Here is a 19,060-nt window from a genome sequence, read left to right on the forward strand (position 1 = left end):
AAAAATACCCTCTGTTCTTTGCAAAAAATGTGTGAAGGCCAAATCTGTTTTACTTTTCTTAAAAAAAAGGATGTTGCATGAGTTACAATGCAACCAAGTATCTTTTTGTTGTTTTTTTTGCACTTGTTAAAAAAAGGATTTTTTTTTTTTTTTTTAAGTACAACACAGTCAGGTCCGCGGCCACAGAAGAGTAGCTGTCTTTGGCAAGAAGTCCCGGCCATGGTCCTCTCTGTCACCTCCGGCCCATCTCACTCTGTCTCATGAAGTGGATATTGTTGGCGCTGTCTGACAGTTCCGGGTACTGCTCGACTGAGATCACAAAGAAGCCATCGTAGCCTTGAACCCGTCCCGTGTTCAGCACCTGCTGCTTCTCGCCCTCGGTCCAGGCCCGCAGGCCCTCCTCCCCGTCCCGAAGTCGCTGCTGCTCGCGGGCCCAGGCCTGGCGCACGGCTCTCTGCCGGGCCAGCTCTAGCACCCGCGCCTTCTCCTCGTCCAGAGTGGTCCCGTAGCGCGTGTTCAAGCACAGTGCCCCGTGCTGGAGCTGGATGTCTGTGTAGCGTCTAGTCCTGCCATTAAGCATCGTGTTGATCTGGGAGACGGTGACGTTGACCCCGTTCTCCAGGGTTCGCCGCCCGCCGCTGAGGCCCAGGATGGCCAGGTCGCCTTCCGAAGGCCCTGGTTTCACGAAGTAGTGGGTGTCCACCCCGTCGACGGTGAAGTGCAGGTTCTCCAGGTAGTGGGCGTTGTTCAAGACAGCAGCCACCCGCCGCCCATCCTCGTTGGCCACACTGATGATGTCTGTGGCCACGCGCCCATCCTTCAAGGCGAACTTGACCCCCTTGCCGAACACGGAGCCGCTGGATGCAAACTTCTTTGTCTCTGGGGCCTGCTGGCAGCTGGTGATTGTGGAGCCATAGAGCTGGTCAAAACGTTCCAGGGTGACGAAGGCCTTGAGCTGCTTCTGCACTTCACATTGCACCCCGAGGATAGACTGATGTGGGGAGGAGAAAGAGAGAATGAAATGAAGTGGGGAAACCACCAGGGAACTGGAGAATCAGCCTGCATGACCAAGTCTAACTTATAGAAAGATACTAACCTGTAGCATCTAGCTCTACTGCTGACCACTAGGACACCCAGCCCCTGTTCTAGTAGCATCTAGTCCTGCTGTTAAGCACTCTGTTGATCTGGGAAATGGTGATGCTGGACCCATTATCCAGGGTTCGCCGTAAAAGCACCCATGTATTTAACCCTTCCTTCCACTCAGAGGCTGTTCATGGGGCATCTACTCTGGGCTCACTTGTTTTCTCGGCACGGGTCACAACAGTGAATCAGACATCATCCCTGTCCTTGAAGAACTCCTTGTTTCGTGGGGAAAGACAAACGTACAACGAATAACTACAAGCAAATGTGAGGACTGGTGGCCTAAGAGAGGTGACAGGAATAGCTACAGCCAACATGTCTTGGTCTTTGAGCTGAATAGTTCACATTCATTATCTTGTTGGATCTTCACAATAGCTTTATACAGTAGGGGTATTATTATTCTGGTTTTACATCTGAGAAGCTAAGGCTCAAAGAGGTTGAGACTGGCCCACAGTCATACAGTAGTAGGTATTCAAGCCAACATTCGAACCCAGGTCTTTCTGATTCTAGAGGCTCAGTTCAAGAGCTACTGGAGTTGGGAGGAGCAAACACAGCTTAGGATATGTCAGCCTGGAGGCAGAGAGGCGAGGTGGAGAAGGCAGGGTTCAAGGATAGGGTCACACCTGAGTTGGGACTTGAGGATGAGGGGGTGATGCCAGGTGAGGCAACGACGAGGTGTACTCTCGGCTAGAGGCTTAGTAAGATGGAAAGCAGTGGTTTATGTGAACCCTCTTGTGTGCGTGCTAAGTCGCTTCAGTCATGTGCAACTCTTTGTGCCCTTGTGGACTGCAGCCCGCCAGACTCCTCTGACCATGGGATTCTCCAGGCAAGAACACTGGAGTGGGTGGCCGCGCCCTCCTCCGGGGGATCTTCCTGACCCAGGGACTGAACCTGCATCTCTTACGTCTCCTGCACTGGCAGGTAGGTCCTTCACCACTAGTGCCACCTGGGAAGCCCATGAATCCTCTTAATCTGCTTTATTGCTCTCTGCCACATTTAGAAATGCTTTCCAAGGATGGCCTCTGTCTCTGCAATGCTTCCTGGAGGCTCCTTAAGTGACCCTGCTCTTGGCTGCTTTAGGGAACAGGCTGGGCCTGTCTCCTTGGCATATCTGTCCCTCCCGTGGCTCAGGGAGCTATGGGAAGCCACTCTCAGGCAGGCTGCAGGGCCTTGTCAGCAACTCAGGCAAACGGCTTTAGAAACAGGCCCATCAGCTTCTCACTGAAATTAAGTCCTCTTTATAATTAATAGAACCCTGTCTGTGAACAATTATTTCCTAGAGTTTCATGAAAGCCAGAGTGCTCAACAACAAAGATCTCCGATGCTTGCCAAGGGCAGAAATCAATAATTCATTGACGAGAGAGGCTGGCAAAGGGGCTGTCAGGGACTGTGGCTCTGGGAGCGGGTGGCGGAGGGAGCTTGGAGTTGGGGCGCAGCTGAGAGGCTGGAAGCAGCCCTGGGAAGACAGTGCCATGGGCAGCTGGGGGGACCTGGAGGGGAGGGACGGTGGGCCTGGAGAGGGCAGGGGGCAGGGCAAAGGCCACAGAGAGAGAGGCTTTGCGACCAGGTGGGCTTGGGCCCTCATTGCTTTCTGCTACTTTGCAGCTGACCTTGGACAAGTTTCTTCTCTCAACTCTGGTCTCCTCTGCAAAGCAGGGGAAAAGGCTGAACTCGCAGAGTTGTTTACCTCTTTCAACTATTTGGTCATTCAACAAAAAGTGTTCCTTCCGGGCACCTGAGAAATGTGCATGGTGGTAGACAGGGTACCAAATAAGACCCACTACTTGCCCCCTTGGGGCTCAGGGTCTAGTGGAGATACAGGAAAGAAGGCAGAAATGAAAATATAGTGTGGAGAGGAAGCTGTAGGTGCCATCAGACAACAGAGGTCCAGCATCATGTTCTCCAGAGTCTAGGGGAAGGAAACAGCCAGGCTGAGACCTCATGGAATCTGGCCGGAGTAAGAGATGTGGATGCATCAGTTTCTGATTGCCAGCTGTATGCCATCTGCAACCCAGACTTCCTCCTGAGTCTCTCGTCCCCTGGGACAGGGGTCCCCTGGAAGGCCCAGTCTCTGCCTGCAGCATGGGGTCTGGAAGAGCCAGCTCCTTGTACAGATCTTATGAATGAGGGGGGCAGTGGGAAGCAGCGAACAGATGGATTCAGGAAGTGAGGGGGTGGGGTGCAACCACGTTTATGATCTTTATAGCCGTAAAATTCTGGGAGTCTTCATGTCATGAATGGAAGATGGAGAGAGCAACATTGTTTTGAGGACCTGCAGGCAGATCTGAGTTTGAATCCCACTCTACTCCATCTTTGTTGGATGGCATTTGAAAGCCTCAGGCACTGAATCTGTAAAATGATAACAATGATACAGGGGGATATTTTTGTTGTTAATTTATAAAGAACACCTCACACAAGGGCAGGGGCATGTTGAGGGTGCTCAGGAAATATTACATTTATATTTAGAACGCACCTTTCCTCCTTGTACTCTTGTTTTGGGTTGGGACAAAGGCTCATTGTGCCGAACTCCAAACTCAGTGTAACATACAAAACTCCTTAATTTGGCTCATGAGGATCTGTGCACCATTACGGCTGTGTCCACAGTGACTTGCCGGGGTCACTAAGTTATCTGCTCAACAGTTCCTGGTAAGCACTGCAAACGTACCACGTTGGTTTCTATTATTGGCCTAAGCTTTTCTGAAGCGCTGGTGGGACCCATTCCTGTAATGTCAGCCACGTGCGTGAATTACCTTGCTGTTGTCCCACTCCTGAGTTTTCATCTGTGTGTGGACGAGCTCGTAGGATGGTTCCATAGCATCCATGTCTGGCTTGGGATAGCCGGGGATCACGTTGTGAAGCTGGAATCCAAAGGTGAGGAGCCAGCTGTTGACATCTGGGAGGGAGAGAAGAAGCAGAAACATCCCTGTGGAGTCAGTGGACCTCGGACGTGACGCACCCTGAGAAGGCGGCCTAGAGTAAGGCTGCTGGGGAGAGTGAGGATGTGGTGGGCGGCTGGGGGCAGAGTCAACAAGCACGCTGGAGACTGTTTCACAGCGTGGAAGCCGAGTGTGCTCTTGGGACCTAGTGATCCCTCCTGTGGCTGAATCTGAGAGTGATGTCACACATGGAGAACCTAGGCTTCCCGACTCCTCTTTCTACTGTCTCTCTACCCCACGGACCTTCAGCTTCATAGCCAGGGGCGGCTGTTGATGGATGAAGACCGCTCTGCATCTACCTTAGACATCGACAGGAGACACAGAAGACACCCACACCCGAAGGAAGGATTTTAATGAAGGATTTTCAAAGAGAAAATTCACTTAGGAAATAGTCCTTTCTGCAGAGATTAGAATCTCAGGGCCAAAGTGCACTGGCCTGTGCTTAGTTGCTTCGGTCATGTCCGACTCCTGACGACCCCGTGGACTATGGCCTGACAGGCTCCTCTGTCCATGGGATTCTCCAGGCAAGAATACTAGAGTGGGTAGCCATCTCCTCCTCCAGGGGATCTTCCTGACCCAGGGATCAAACTCATGTCTCCTGCATTCAGGAAGATTCTTTACCGCTGAGCCACCAGGGAAGACCATGGAGATGGCCTGACCACAGATCAGAGAGTTCCCCCCGATTCTGCCTTTTATTTACTCCGACAGCCTAAGGATGTCACCCAGCCTCCCTGTGCCTTCATTTCCAGTCTCTATATTGGGTTTGATGATCGAGCCCCATAGGCGTTGGATTTATTGGTTTTTATAATATTCCTGGGGGGTTACTAATGCTCATGACAATATCCCAGCTGAGTACTTGGCTCACTGAAGAATGGAATCAGGAAGTCAAGACTTCAGGGGGAAAAAAAAAAGACTTCAGGAAAGGAAAGAGGGTGTGCCATCAGTTACTTAGCCCTCTGTGGCTGAGGGTCTTTTCCGTGACCAGCACTGGTGTCACAGACCTTCAGCTTGCACACTCAGGACCCTGGAGGGGAGATGAGACACATAGCGTGGATAACTCTGACACGAGAAAAAGGCCGAGGGGAGCGCAGAAGTCTTTCGGTCCTATAGGCTGACAAGTCTTCATGAAGAAGGTAGCCTTTACGCCAGACACTGACAGTTGCATAAATTTTGTCAGACTTCAATGGAGATGACGGGGGCACTTCAGGCAAAAGCTGTTGTGTAAGGCAAGGCCTGGAGTGGGCAGGTGAGTACTGGGAACTTTCGGGTAACCAGACAGCAGTTCAGCAGGGCAGAGAGAGAATGAGAGAGGAAAATGGTGGCTGGGGCAGGAAGAGCCTGAGGTGGCAGGTGGGAGGTGATCTGGGGTCTACAGGAGACAGACAGGGTTTCCTTGGTGGCTCAGATGGTAAAGTGTCTGCCTGAGATGCGGGAGACCCAGGCTTGACCCCTGGGAAGGGAAGATCCCCTGGAGGAGGGCATGGCAACCCACTCCAGTATTCTTGCCTGGAGAATCCCCATGGACAGAGGGGCCTGGCGGGCTACAGTTCATGGGGTCTCAAAGAGTCAGACACAACTGAGTGTCTAACACACACACAGGAGACAGACAGACAGCCTGTGTCCCAGCATGGCTCAGCCTTCCTTGGGAAGGGGCAGCCGAAGATCCCAAGGCAGCTGGTGACCAGAGGCTTGAATCTAAAGTCAGGAGAAGGCAGGATTCACAATTTAGTCCCAGAGCCAGCAGCTCTGGGCAGTGGGCATGCAAGTCTGCTTTTGGCTTCTTCCCAAGCAGGCAGACCCCTGGTCAGGGTGGTTCTTAGGGTCCAGGCATTGGTGAAACAGAGTCCATCCCAACAACGCAAGTGCCCCTTGGGGGTCTACAACCTCATCCCATGTTGCCTGTACCCTAAAAGCCTCATGTTTGCCTTTTCTGGGGGGGAGCTTGTTTTTGCTTTTTGGATGTTACAGAGTCCATCTCTTGCATTTGAAGCCTGGAGGTACTGAAGCGAAGGGGTGGTAGAAAGAGAAGACTGAAAACCCAAGTTCTACTTCTAGAGAGATCACATAAGGGAAAGAACATGGTTAAGGCAAGACAAAACCCAGGTCCAAACACTGGCTCCCCAGCTCACAGACCGTGTGATCTTAGACATTTTCCTTAATCTCTCTGAGGTTTAGTTTCTTTGTCTGCAAATTGATGGGAGAAATAGTTTCACCAAGTCATGGGGAAGAATACTAACAGCGTTACCATTTGAACTAGCCATCATATAGCAGGAACTGTTCTGTTACATAAATGATGGAACTTATTGTATTTTCAAGTGTTCAGTGTGGTTCTGGCTCATAGCAGGTTTTCTGGGTTTCTTCTGTGTTTGAAGAAGAAACACCTATGCCTCCATGTGCTTGGACCTTTGTTTCCTCATTTGAAACACGAGGTGCTTGGATCAGTTTTCTCCAAAGTCCCTATTCTCACTGAGTTTCTAAGTATCTCTGATTCTATGAATCATGGCAGATGGTTCTTTGGGAAATTAAAACAAACAGAATGGAGAGGAAAAAAATGGCTACAGAGCCATTTTGCCTGAGGCTTAGAACTTGCATCTGAATTTGTAGTTGCAGAGGAAAGCTTCTATCAGGAGTGCTGCAAATTCCCAGGAAACCAGGGGGCTGAAAAGAGGCCTGGGCCTTAATTATAAGTGATGGAAGGTGGGAAACTTTCTCGTTATGCCTTTAGGAAAAACGCTGAACACTGATTTATTCACTGGCTTTTCTCCTGTGCTTTTCTAAAGAGTTGGGAATGTTCCCTTTCTTTCCTATGACATCAGAGGCAGGCGTTCCTTCACATTAAATAGTTCTCCACCAATCCGTCTCAGACCTCAGCGTGGCTGCCTGGCACAGTGACAGAGAAAAACAATCCCTTCCACATGAACACCGCTGTGCACTTTACAGAGAGAACTCACCTAAGAATGAGGATTTCGGAGTCAGACACAGCAGCGGTCTACGCCCAGCCTCGCCCCCTCTACCTGGGCCGGTTCCTTTTCTTCTCTGACCCTCACTTTCTGCCTCTGTAAATGGGGTCAGTACTGCCCATCTCACAGGCAACAGGGACGGTCAAGTGCAAAGGTGTATCTGAGGGATCAGTGGTGGACATTTTAAAGTTGTATTCCTAGCATCCCATTCTGCCTTTTCTCTCTTTCTTTTTGAGATATGCGTGTATTTTTAGGGATGCTGACTCCACCTAAGGGTTCCTCACTGGAGTATGTGAATGACCAAGGCTAAGCCAATCAGTACATTCTATCTCCCCAGCCATGGTGGCTGAGTCAGAGGTCATCATGTGATATAAATCTTACCCAATACAGGCTTAAGACCCTATGCATTCATGCTCAGTTGCTAAGTTGTGTTCGACTCTTTTGTAACCCCATGGACTGTAGCCCCCAGGCTCCTCTGTCCATGGGATTCTCCAGGCACGAATACTGGAGTGGGTTGTCATTTCCTCCTCCAAAGGCTCTTCCTGGTCCAGGGATCAAACCTGTGTCTCCTGCCTTGGCAGGCAGATTCTTTACCACTGAGCCACCTGGGAAGCCCTCAGACCCTTTCTTGGAGTCTATCTCAGGACCCTTGAAGAAATCTTTGGAAAAAGATGCCCTTTTTATCACCATCATTGCTGGATGTGAATGAGGTTGCAAGTAACCTACGTGGAAGCTAAATGGTTAGGTCTAGCGAGAACTAGTTGCATCTTGGCTTTTGGTAGTGAAATGGTTCTTCGCTCCATTTTTTCTTCAGCTACAGGAACCTGCCAAGTCACCTCATAGGAAGCTCACTGGAGGATGAGGCACAGGGCAAGCTTAATCCAGACAGATGTAAGTTGAACATCCTTTCAACCCACTAAGATGCTCTAGGGCTGTCAGTGAGCTGAGCAGGGTGAATGATGGGCAACCTTGCTGGGATATTCCTGTGCGTCCACAGGTCCAAAGGAGGTATTCATCTCACCTGCTTACCACTGTGTCCTCTCTTCCTGCCCACTGCTGGGACTCTAGCTCTCTAGAGGACCGTCTAGAATTCTTCTCTGAAAGAAGACTAATCCTCTAGGCCTCTGTCAGCAGAAACAGGTCCAGCCTGAGCCACCAAGTTTGGGGGCCCAGGAAGCCACCACGTGCCTAAGGGGCACTCGTGCAGGCTGTACACGCTGCCTTCTGCACCTTAGCGTGTGCAGCCCCCTCTCCCTGGATCATCCTTCTTCCTGGTGAAAGTCTACGCGTCAGCGGACCTCACGCATCAGGGGCTCCCCAGGTGGAATCAGCCGTGTCTCCTGACATGTCTCCTGATGGTTTTGCTGACCATCATGGCAAACCTTCACCGCGGGCCTCTCACACTTCACAGCGCGGGTCTCTCTGGCCTCATGCAGGGTGAATTTCTGGAGGGCAGGGATCGTCTTTCTATCCCCAGTGCCTAAAACAGTGGCTGCACAGAGGAGGCCCTTGTTGGATGAAGGAAACGGCCTTAAATTATGCGGCAGGAGGGTGGTATCATAGGACAAAAGAGGGGGAAAGTTGTCATGCCCAACTTTTTGCCCAGTACACATACTCTTCTATAAAAAGGGCTGGTTTTAACCAGACCTGAATTCCCATAGCTTCTCTAACTTGTGAGGTCTGACCTGGCAGTGGCTGCTTGCTGGGAGGAGTCTGCTGGAGGCATTTCTGGCATGAGTGACCTCTGGGGCACTTTACACTCAAGTTGGTTTCACAGTAGTGAAGACCAAAGCCTGCTTTTAAAATTGGATAGCAGAGGAACAGGAATGAACACGAGCCGTGAGCTGTGCTAGGCAGATTATCAGACATATTTCATTTCATCCCTGCAACCATCCTACTGAGAGGATAACAGGCAGGAAGGCCAGGGGTCTCCAAACGGAGGAAATAGGCTGCATGTGTCAGATTTTTTTCTCTTAAAATTCTCTGTTGCCATGACAACACCTGGTTCCACCTGAACTTAACTTTTCTCAAACCTTGAGCTCACCAATGCCTTTTTCTTATGGAAATGTTTCTCTTAAGCATGTTAATGAAACTATGTATTTGCTTTGGAATTTGCCTTTCTTCAAAATGGTTCCACCTAAGACTAACGTTTTTTCTTTTCTCAAACCTTGGGTTTATAATAGCTCAACAAACCAGTATTCATATCAACTGCTTTATGGCTGGGGGATGACACACCTCGTGCCATCCTATCTCAAAAATACATATTGTGGGAGAGGGGCTGGTGAAACTCTGTCAGCCTTGAGGTGTCTCTCTCATCTGATTAAGAGCTTTCTAACAGATATGAAACACCTGGCTAAAGACTAGCACTCTTTCTGCTCCCTTCTGATGTCTATGTCAGAAGCTTCATCTATCTCTTTTATACTTTAATAAAGCTTTATTACACAAAAGCTCTGAGCAATCAAGCCTCGTCACTGGCCCCGGACTGAATTCCTCTTCTCCGGAGACCAAGAATCTCAGAGTCTTTCACGGCTCAACAACAACCTTTCACTACCAGGGTTTTTTTTGTGTTTTTTTGCCATTTGTCCATCTGTTCTTTGTTCCTTTTGCTCCCTCATCCCCTCCCCTGTTTGGATTATTATTTTAGTCTTCATTTTATCTCCACTATTGACTGATAGGCTATGCCTCTGTTTTACTTTTTAGTAGTTGCGTTAGGATTTACAATATGCATATTTAACTTATTAGAGTCAGGGTAGATATTCTAACTTCAATTTATAGATCAGGAAACCGGAATTCAAAGGAAGTTAAGCAAATTTTGTGACTGTCATAGCTTAGAAATAATGGATCTTTCCTCTAGTTCTGTCTCCTAAGTCTGAATTTTCCATTTACATCATCCCAAATAAGAAAGACAACTGATTTCTTGTTTCTCTCTGATTTTTTTTTTTTTGGTCATACCTTTACTCAGTTTATCTGGGACACATAACCAGCTTGATCTTTGGGTCAGAAACTCTCAGAATACATCTTAAGGGATGCATCCAGTGAAATATTAGGGTTTCATGGTTAAAAAAAAGGGGTTATGATTCATGGTTAAACAAGTTGGAAAAACAGTGGGTAATTATATGAAATTATATGAAACAGTTCCCTTTGCTACAAGACTTCACAGAGCCTTTCTTAAGCTGAAATGGATCATGAAAATTTTGGAATGGTGGTTATCCTATCAAACTGACTTGATGCCAAAACCAGTTTTTACAGAGCATTTCTCTTAACTAGTGTTTCTTAAAAAATACTTTGGAAAATGCTACTCTAAGAGAAAGTAAATGTTTCTCATTATACCATATTGGCTTTGTCAAGAAAGATGGTCCTAACGACCAGAGCAATTGAGCTCCCTGCCTTCTGAATGAGCCCTGATCCTCACCTGTCATGAAGCACTTGATGTCCTGAGAGTTGCTGATGGGGTTGTTGTTTTTAAACATGTAGAGATTAAAGGGCATGATGTTGCTGCTACTAAGATGCTTCCACAACTCGTGGTCTGGGCTAGTCCAGCGACCAGCCAGCACGTCGTAATCCCGCCGGCCCATGTGGACGAGCTTGGTGAGTGGATCGTAGAGGCCACCGTGGTAGCCAATGATGATCTGGAAGTTGGGGTTGGTGTCCATGTAGATCTCCCCATAGGCCGTGTACAGGATCTGCTTGATCATTAAGCCTGTTCCACTGAAGACAGCAAGAGGGGTCCCGATGTTGTCGCAAGCTATATAAAACTCATCTCCGCTGCTCAACTCCATGGCGAAGAGGTGCCCTTGCAGGTCATAGTAGAGGGATGTGATCTCAGAGCTAGAGTGGTTGTAGAGGTGGGTGACCTTGGTAGGGTTGGTCAGGTCTGCATAGAAAAACTGCAGGTGGTGGCTCTGGCTGCTCTTGCTGGACACCCGTCGTCCCAGGCCATCGTAGCGGTACCTGACGCTCCAGCCACCACCCCGGTTGTAGGCCTTGATGAGCAGGCCGGCTGAGTTGTACTCAAAGACATCGCTGCCCCGCTGCCTCAAGAAACCATCCTCGTCCATCTTGTACTGCACGTCGCCCAGCCTGGTGATGCGGTCGCGGAGGTCGTACCGTAGTGGGGTAAGCCGCGCACTATTTCCAGGGCTCAGTAAGTGCAGGTTCCCATTGAGGTCATAGCTGTATCGCCAGAGTGGCTTGTCATTGATGGAGACCGTCTGCAGCTGGCCATCGGCGTCGTACTCATAGGAGTAGCGGGTGGTGTTGGCGTAGGGTCCCACCTTCAGCTCCTTCTTCACTACTCGCCCCATGTTATCATATTGGACGGTCATCCAATACATGAGTGAGCGGAAGATCTCATATTGCACTTCCTTCATCCGGCCATAGGCGTCAAAGTGCTTGGTGTGGGTCATGACCGTCGTGGTGATGATCTGGTTAATGTCATAGTAGATGACACCAAACTTCCCGAACTGCTCCGTCTTGCCCGACACGTCGTCATAGCGATACAGGTCAATGGGCAGCGGGGTCTCGTTGATCACAGCCTGCATGCTGGTCACCCGGAAACTGTTGTCATAGTTGTAGTCAAAGCGGGCGTTGACCATGCCTTCCTCGGTGAAGCGGAAGATCTGGCGGTCGATCAGGGGCCCGATCTGACGGTAGCGGATGGTGCAGGTGAAGCCCTCGTTCTGTAGGTTGATGGTCTTTAGCATGCCAGCAGTCTCATCGTAGGTGAAGCTCACCTTGGTGGTGTCGTACAGCAGCTCGGCCAGCTTGGACAGCTTGCCATACTTGTATATCACCCTGCGGCCGGTGCCCAGGTAGAAGGTGTGGAGGAGGTGCCCATCCTCAGTGAAGTCCTGGATGACTGAAGCATTGCCTTCAGGGGGCTGGTAGATGTTCCTGTAGTAACCCACTGAGCGGATGGTCTCCAGTGTCTGCCGCGCCACGTTGGGCATGGTCACAGAAGAGAGGCGGTCGTTCTTGTCGAACTCAAAGATGTATTGCCTCTGGCTGTGGAGCAGCAGCACCATAGACTGGAGGGAGAGGAAAACCGAGAGATGAGAGGAGGGTGCTGGGGAGGGAGGGGAGGTCTGTGAGCCCCAGACTTAAAGGAAAAGAATGAAAGGCCAAGGAAGCCAGTGGTTCTTCTAAGTTATGCCCAAACCAGAGCTTTCCAATCAGTGTGCCCTAGGATAATGCAATGGGGTATAGATGTGCTAAGAGAAGGCCTTCTCTCCACCCTTGGCCTGCCTACAGTGAGCAGCGTTGTCTGTTTGCCCCTTTGTGGGGTATAGAAATGATCAGTGTGAGATGGGGTTGGGAGAACTGGCCTAAAATATAAATATTTGCAGCAGCCTCTCTCTTGGCTCCCTTGCTCCAGATTCCTTCTCAATCTTCCCACCCAAGCAAGAATGATTAAACACAGTCTGATATTGTCTGTGTGTGTGCGTGTAAGTCACTTCAGTCATGTCTGACTGTGCAGTCCTATGGACTACAGCCTGCTAGGCTCCTCTGTCCATGGGATTCTCCAGGCAAGAATACTGGAGTGGGTTGCTGTGCCCTCCTCCAGGGAATCTTCTCAACCCAGGGATTGAACCCATGTCTCTTATCTCTAAGTATACTGGCAGGCAGATTCTTTACCATTAGTGCCACCTGGAAAACCCCTGATAATATCTATTGCCTGCTAAACAGCTTCTGTTGACTCCTTATGGCCTATAGGATAAGACATGTCTGAGAAGGACATTTAAGGTTTTGGATAATTGTTTATGTAGTAACAGTTCATACACCCACCCAGGGGTAGGGTGGGCTGTGATGGGAATGGGGAAACCTGGTTTCTAATAACAGACTCAGTGTACGGCCATGGGCAAATTCTTTCCCTCTGAGTTCAGATTTTCAGGTCATGTTGGATGACCTTCAGGGTATCTCTTAGCATTACCACAAATAATACCCTTGTGGATGTGAATGCTGCAGGTAGGGGAGATAGGCCACAGATCAAGCAGAGCCTGGGCCTGGACAGCTGACCAGGTGTTGAACACAAAGCCAGGATCTGGGTATCAGAACTGTGGCATGAAATACAGACTGTTTCATGAATAAGTCAGTAGGTAACAGGCCAAAAGACATCTGGGCATCAAAATGACCATTTCTCTTCTTTGAGACCAACTTTTGATTAGAGGCCTTTTCTGATTCCTAGTTCCTAGGATGAAATGAATGCAGAGTTCCAAAGAATAGCAAGAAAGCCTTCCTAAGTGATCAATGCAAAGAAATAGAGGAAAACAATAGAATGGGAAAGACTAGAGATCTCTTCAAGAAAATCAGAGATACCAGGGTGATACTTCATGCAAAGACGGGCACAATAAAGGACAGAAACAGCATGGACCTAACAGAAGCAGAAGATATTAAGAAGAAATGGCAAGAATACACAGAAGAACTATACAAAAGAGATCTTAATGACCCAGATAACCATGATGGTGTGAACGCTCACCTAGAGCCAGACATCCTGGAATGTGAAGTCAAGCGAGCCTTAGGAAGCATAACTATAAACAAAGCTAGTGGAGGTGATGGAATTCAGTTGAGCTATTTCAAATCCTAAAAGATGATGCTGTGAAAGTGCTGCACTCAATATGCCAGCAAATTTGGAAAGCGCAGTAGTGACCACAGGACTGGAAAAGGTCAGCTTCATTCCAATTCCAAAGAATGACAATGCCAAAGAATGTTCAAACTACTGCACAGTTGCACTCATTTCACACTCTAGCAGAGTAATGCTCAAAAATTTCCAAGCTAGGCTTCAACACTATGTGAACCGAGAACTTCCAGATGTTCAAGCTGGATTTTGAAAAGGCAGAGAGGAACCAGAGATCAAACTGCCAACATCTTTTGGATCATAGAAAAAGCAATAAAGTTTCAGAAAAACATCTACTTCTGCTTCGTTGATTATGCTAAAGCCTTTGACTATATGGATTGCCACAAACTGCAAAATTCGGAAAGAGATGGAAATACCAGACCACCTTACCTGCTTCCTGAGAAATCTTTATGTAGGTCAGGAAGCAACAGTTAGAACTGGACATGGAACAACAGACTGGTTCCAAATTGGGAAAGGAGTATGTCAAGGCTGTATCTTGTCACCCTGCTTATTTAACTTTTATGCAGAGTACATTATGTGAAATGCCAGGGTGGATGAAGCACAAGCCAGAATCAAGACTACCGGGAGAAATATCAATAATCTCAGATATGCAGATGACACCACTCTAATGGCAGAAAGCAAAGAGGAACTCAAGAGCCTCTTGATGAAAGTGAAAGAGGAGAGTGAAAAAGTTGGCTTAAAACTCAACATTCAAAAAATGAAGATCATGGCATCTGGTCCCATCACTTCATGGCAAATAGATGGGGAAACAATGGAAACAGTGAGAGGCTTTATTTTGGGGGGGCTCCAAAATCACTGCAGATGGTGACTGCAGCCATGGAATTAAAAGATGCTTACTCCTTGGAAGAAAAGCTATGACAAACCTAGATAGCAAATTAAAAAGCAGAGAGAGACATTAATTACTTTGCCAACAAAGATCCGTATAGTCAAAGCTATAGTTTTTCCAGTAGTCATGTATGGATGTGAGAGCTGGACCATAAAGAAGGCTGAGTGCTGAAGAATGGATGCTTTTGAACTGTGCTGTTGGAGAAAACTCTTGAGAATCCCTTGGACTGCAAGAAGATCCAACCAGTCAAATTTTAAACTCAACCCTGAATATTCATTGGAAGGACTGATGTTGAAGCTGAAACTCCAATATTTCGGCCACCTGATGCAAACAGCCTACTCATTAGAAAATACCCTGATGCTGGGAAAGATTGAAGGCAGGAGGAGAAGGTGACGACAGAGGATGAGATGGTTGGATGGCATCACCGACTCAATGGACATGAGTTTGAGCAAACTGGGAGATGGTGAAGGACAGAGAAGGTGAAGAACATGGTGTGTTGCAGTCCACAGAGTCACAAAAAGTCAGACACGACTGAGCTACTGAACAACAACAGGATGAAATGAAGCCTGATTTGAAGCAGAAAGACTTCCTAATGCCACTCTTAGCACGTGACACGCAGGATTAAGCACCTCTTGCTTAATACTAATTCCCTGGCTTCCGCCTTGTTCTCTGTGACCAGGTCACACCAGGCACCCTAGACCTGGGAGCAGAGTCTAAATCCTGCTCCATAAGTCCAGACAGTGTTTGGGCCTACCTCCCATCTATCAGGTGGGACTTTTACATTCTCCCACCCCAGAAGCTTCCATTTGTCATACTATCACCATAATCCATCCAGACTCCACCCAGGAAGCCCCTGACCCTTGATCCAGATTTTCCTGAACATTTCCTTTTGGAGACCACACAGGTCAGATCTATCCCATTGAGGTCAGCAGGCTGGGCCTGGGCTTAGGTTGAGCAGAACGAAGATCTTCTATATGGCAAGGCCAGTCATGGAGGGAGACAGACACCTGCCTTCTCTAAGTAGGTGTAGCTCCATGTCTTCCCATCAGCGAAGATCCTGGATGTGATGCGGCCCGCCTGGTCGTATTCCATCCTCTCAGACATGATGCCCCTCTGGACGCCGGCGATGTGGCCCCCCGGGGAGTAGGTCACGTTGACGCCGTTCAGCCTGCTGCTGGGTGACCAGAGGCTGGGCCGCCCCGTCTGGTCGTACAGGATGCGGAGGGTGAACTTGCGGTGGTCGTCATAGACCTTCTCCGTGCGCGTCACGCGGTCAAAGTCCAGAGACAGGAGGTTCCGGTTGTGAACCTGGAGAAGGGGTAGGCGGACACAGAGAGTCAGTCTAGACATCGGGAACTCGGTCTGCGAGGCCCCTGAGTGGAGGAGACGGCACAGGTCTTGGGTGGCAGCGGACAAGGGTTTGGACTGTGGCCCTGTCACCTGTCAGCTCTTGTCAAGTTTCCTCATCTGTAAAATGGGAACAGTCGTGCACAGGGCGCTTGTGAGGGTAAAGACAATGCAGAGTCTGGGTAAATGGTAGCATATACGGTCCATGTAATTTCCTAGTGCGAGTCTCCTGATTTCCTAGTGCGAGTCTCCTGATGAGGAGACACAGGCAGGTCCTTCTTAACTCCCTCCTGGAAAGGGAGCGGCCGTGTGGGCCCAGTAAGTCAGTGCCTGACCCCATATTTTATGTGCCAGGTGCTGCTCTTGTGTTTGACACCAGGTAGACCACAGTCAACGACAGGGCTCCGGATCCTGGGACTGGTGAGTGACTGGGCCTGGATTCGACTCTCACCACTGCAACATGCCAACATAGGATCTGTGGCCCTTCTTGGGGCCTTAGACTCCCTGTCCCTTCTGGGGTCTCTCCTGCCCTCTGCCACCACAACCAGGGCCTCCTGGTCATCTCAGTTAGCTCCCAAGGCATCTTCTTCTTCCTGGAGGCCCTGGGAGGCAGTGTGTGTGAGTCTGGGATGCCTTCTCTGGCTGTGGGTTGCCTGGGGAACTCCGTCCTAGGTTTTGGAACATTTGCTCCCGGCAGGTGGCACTGTGGTAAAGGATCTGCCTGCCAATGTGGGAGACGTGAGTTCGATCCCTGGGTCAGGAAGATTCCTCTGGAGTAGGAAATGACAACCCACTCCAGTATTCTTGCCTGAAAAGTTCTATGGACAGAGGAACCTGGAGCCATTAAATGACAGCAAATGATCGTGGTAATTCTCAGAGGAAGTAGAGACGTGTGTGCCTCACCCTTCTCCCCAAACAAATTCTAAAGCCTTGAAAATCAAGATTTATAATGATGATGCTGAGATGACTTTAGCTGTGAATGGCCTGGTTATAATAAGGTTGCTTTCCCAGGGGTAATCAAACACAATTGCAGAAGCAAAAACAGTATGGCAGACAATTCCCATGGAAAATCAGAGGTGTTGGAGGCTGAAGCTGTGTTCTTTGCAGAGAGGGCAGAGGGAGAAGCCAGTTCTATACCACCAACGATGATGGGGGTCCTACAAAGCATCTTTGGGAAGGTCCCTTGTGACTCCCCCACAAGGTGCTACCACCCAGCCAGTTGTGCTCCTTTCCCCATGGAGGGCCCCCAGTGAAAAGGAACTACACCTCTGCAGCAAAATTAATAAAATTGAATTAAGCAGCTCACTGGGGAACTGCCTAACGCTTCCTGTGCTCGGCAGTGGCAGCAATGAGATTTTACATCTTTCTTTATTAAAAAAGTTCCCAGTTGTATAAAAAATGAACTGCATTACGGGGAGGTGCACCCAGCTAACATTCTCATTCTGCATGCCGGCACTGTGGGTGGCCATTTATTTTGGGAGGACTTGGAGGTGGCGGCCACCCGACTGGAGCGTCATTCATCTCAGCCTAGGAGAGGGACCCATTAATGGCTGGAAACTTTTGGTCCAGTTCATGCGGCAGAGAGGAAATCCTAACAGCACTAATGGCAGCTCTTTATTGAGCACCTGGGGTCTTCCGGCACTCGGCTAGGTGCTTCAAAAGTATCATCTGGTTTCTGCAGAGGAATCTGAAGCTCAGAGGAGCTGCTCAAGGCTACACACATGGCCCCCAGGCAGGAATCAAACCTAGGTCAAGCCTTCTACTTAGCCCATTGCCTCCAATGTGTGTGAAGGACTCCGGGAGAATTCACACAGCGGGCTCTGAGTCTGCAGACAGTGTCCCATAGAGAACACAGACAGCTAGACCCTCCTTGGGGAATCAGCGGAAGGCTGTTTCCTACATCAGATAGATAGCTGTTGAATTCTTGAGGACCACAGGAAGCCCTGTTTGCTGGGCTCCAGTTGTGTGATACTGAATCAGTCACATACTTGTCTGCTATGAGAAAGGCACCATGAGACAGTATGCGTATTTCCAGTTGTTGCCTAGCTATTCGAGTCTGGAAAACTCCCTCCTCTCTCTGGACCCCTGGTTACCTCCTACAGGAAACAGGGCCTTAAATGAACTTTCTCTGCAAGAAATGGCTGGGGAGGGGGGTGGTGGGTGGGGTGCAGTACAAGACAGCCCTGACCAGGTTGCATGAGGATGTTTCTGCAGCTTTGAGGAATCAGGAACATGTGGCCCAGTCCTGGGGTGCCCTGCAGCTCAGCAAGGCTGCATGGAGCACCTGTGTGAGGTCTGTGAGGCGCTGTGTTGAACGTCAGGACAGGGTGCTCCATTTCCCTCTCCCCATCGCCTGCCTTTTCTGAAGCTGGAGGGAACTGGAGCTAGGTAATCCGGCCCTGGGGCAGAGGCCACACTACAAAGACATGGGAGTGAGGCAGCGAAAGTGCTCATTCTGGGCATCCACATGCAGAAAAGTGCTCTGGGATGCCAGACTCCAGAAGCCAGCCCCAGCAGTGATGCCCACGGTGGAGTTGTTTTGCTCATTAAGGAAGGATAACTCTGCCTGGAAGGAGAAGTGGCTTAGGGTCCAAAGAGCTAAACTAAATCTTCATGTATGTTAGCAATGCGTGATAAGAATAACAATGACAACTAGAATAGGTATTACTGACTACTTTTATGTGCCAGATTCCATCAGTTCAATTCAGTCACTCAGTCGTGTCCAACTCTTTGCGACCCCATGAACTGCAGCATGCCAGGCCTCCCTGTCCATCACCAACTCCCGGAGTCCACCCAAACCCATGTCCATCGAGTTGGTGATGCCATCCAACCATCTCATCCTCTGTTGTCCCCTTCTCCTCCTGGCCTCAATCTTTCCCAGCATCAGGATTCCATATGAGACACTTTATGTATTATTTCTAATCATTACAGCAACTCGTAAATTGATTTCATTGTCCCCATTTTATGGATAATGAAATTGAAGCTTTACGAGGTGATGGATTTGCCCAAATGCACTCAGGGAACAGCAGAAGCTGGAAACCCAACTCAGAACTGACTAACATCAAGCCAGAGATCGTTTCTCTAGCACAAGTGAAAAATACATGAGACTCTCATCATGTACACTTGCTTAACATGTTCCCTTTTGTGGATGAAGAAACGGAGGCCCAGGAGCACCATCTCCTCTAGTGTCAGCTTCCAGACAGGAGCCCAGTTCTGA

The 19,060-nt window shown here is 49.1% G+C and overlaps 1 protein-coding gene across 1 annotated transcript in view; it reads right to left on the minus strand.

Moving 5' to 3' along the window:
- Positions 1 to 232: 232 nt before the first annotated feature.
- The window catches only part of TENM4 (teneurin transmembrane protein 4), a 439,221-nt gene continuing 420,393 nt past the window's right edge, over positions 233 to 19,060 (minus strand). Inside the window, exons 27-30 of the mRNA XM_068978818.1 lie at positions 15,508 to 15,804; positions 10,449 to 12,063; positions 3,891 to 4,033; positions 233 to 991 (exon numbers count right to left, since the gene is read on the minus strand). Coding sequence (XP_068834919.1) covers positions 233 to 991; positions 3,891 to 4,033; positions 10,449 to 12,063; positions 15,508 to 15,804 — 2,814 coding nt within the window. The remainder of the gene's footprint in view (positions 992 to 3,890; positions 4,034 to 10,448; positions 12,064 to 15,507; positions 15,805 to 19,060) is intronic.

This window comes from Capricornis sumatraensis, chromosome 8 (assembly GCF_032405125.1).
Source record: "Capricornis sumatraensis isolate serow.1 chromosome 8, serow.2, whole genome shotgun sequence".
Taxonomy (NCBI): domain Eukaryota; kingdom Metazoa; phylum Chordata; class Mammalia; order Artiodactyla; family Bovidae; genus Capricornis; species Capricornis sumatraensis.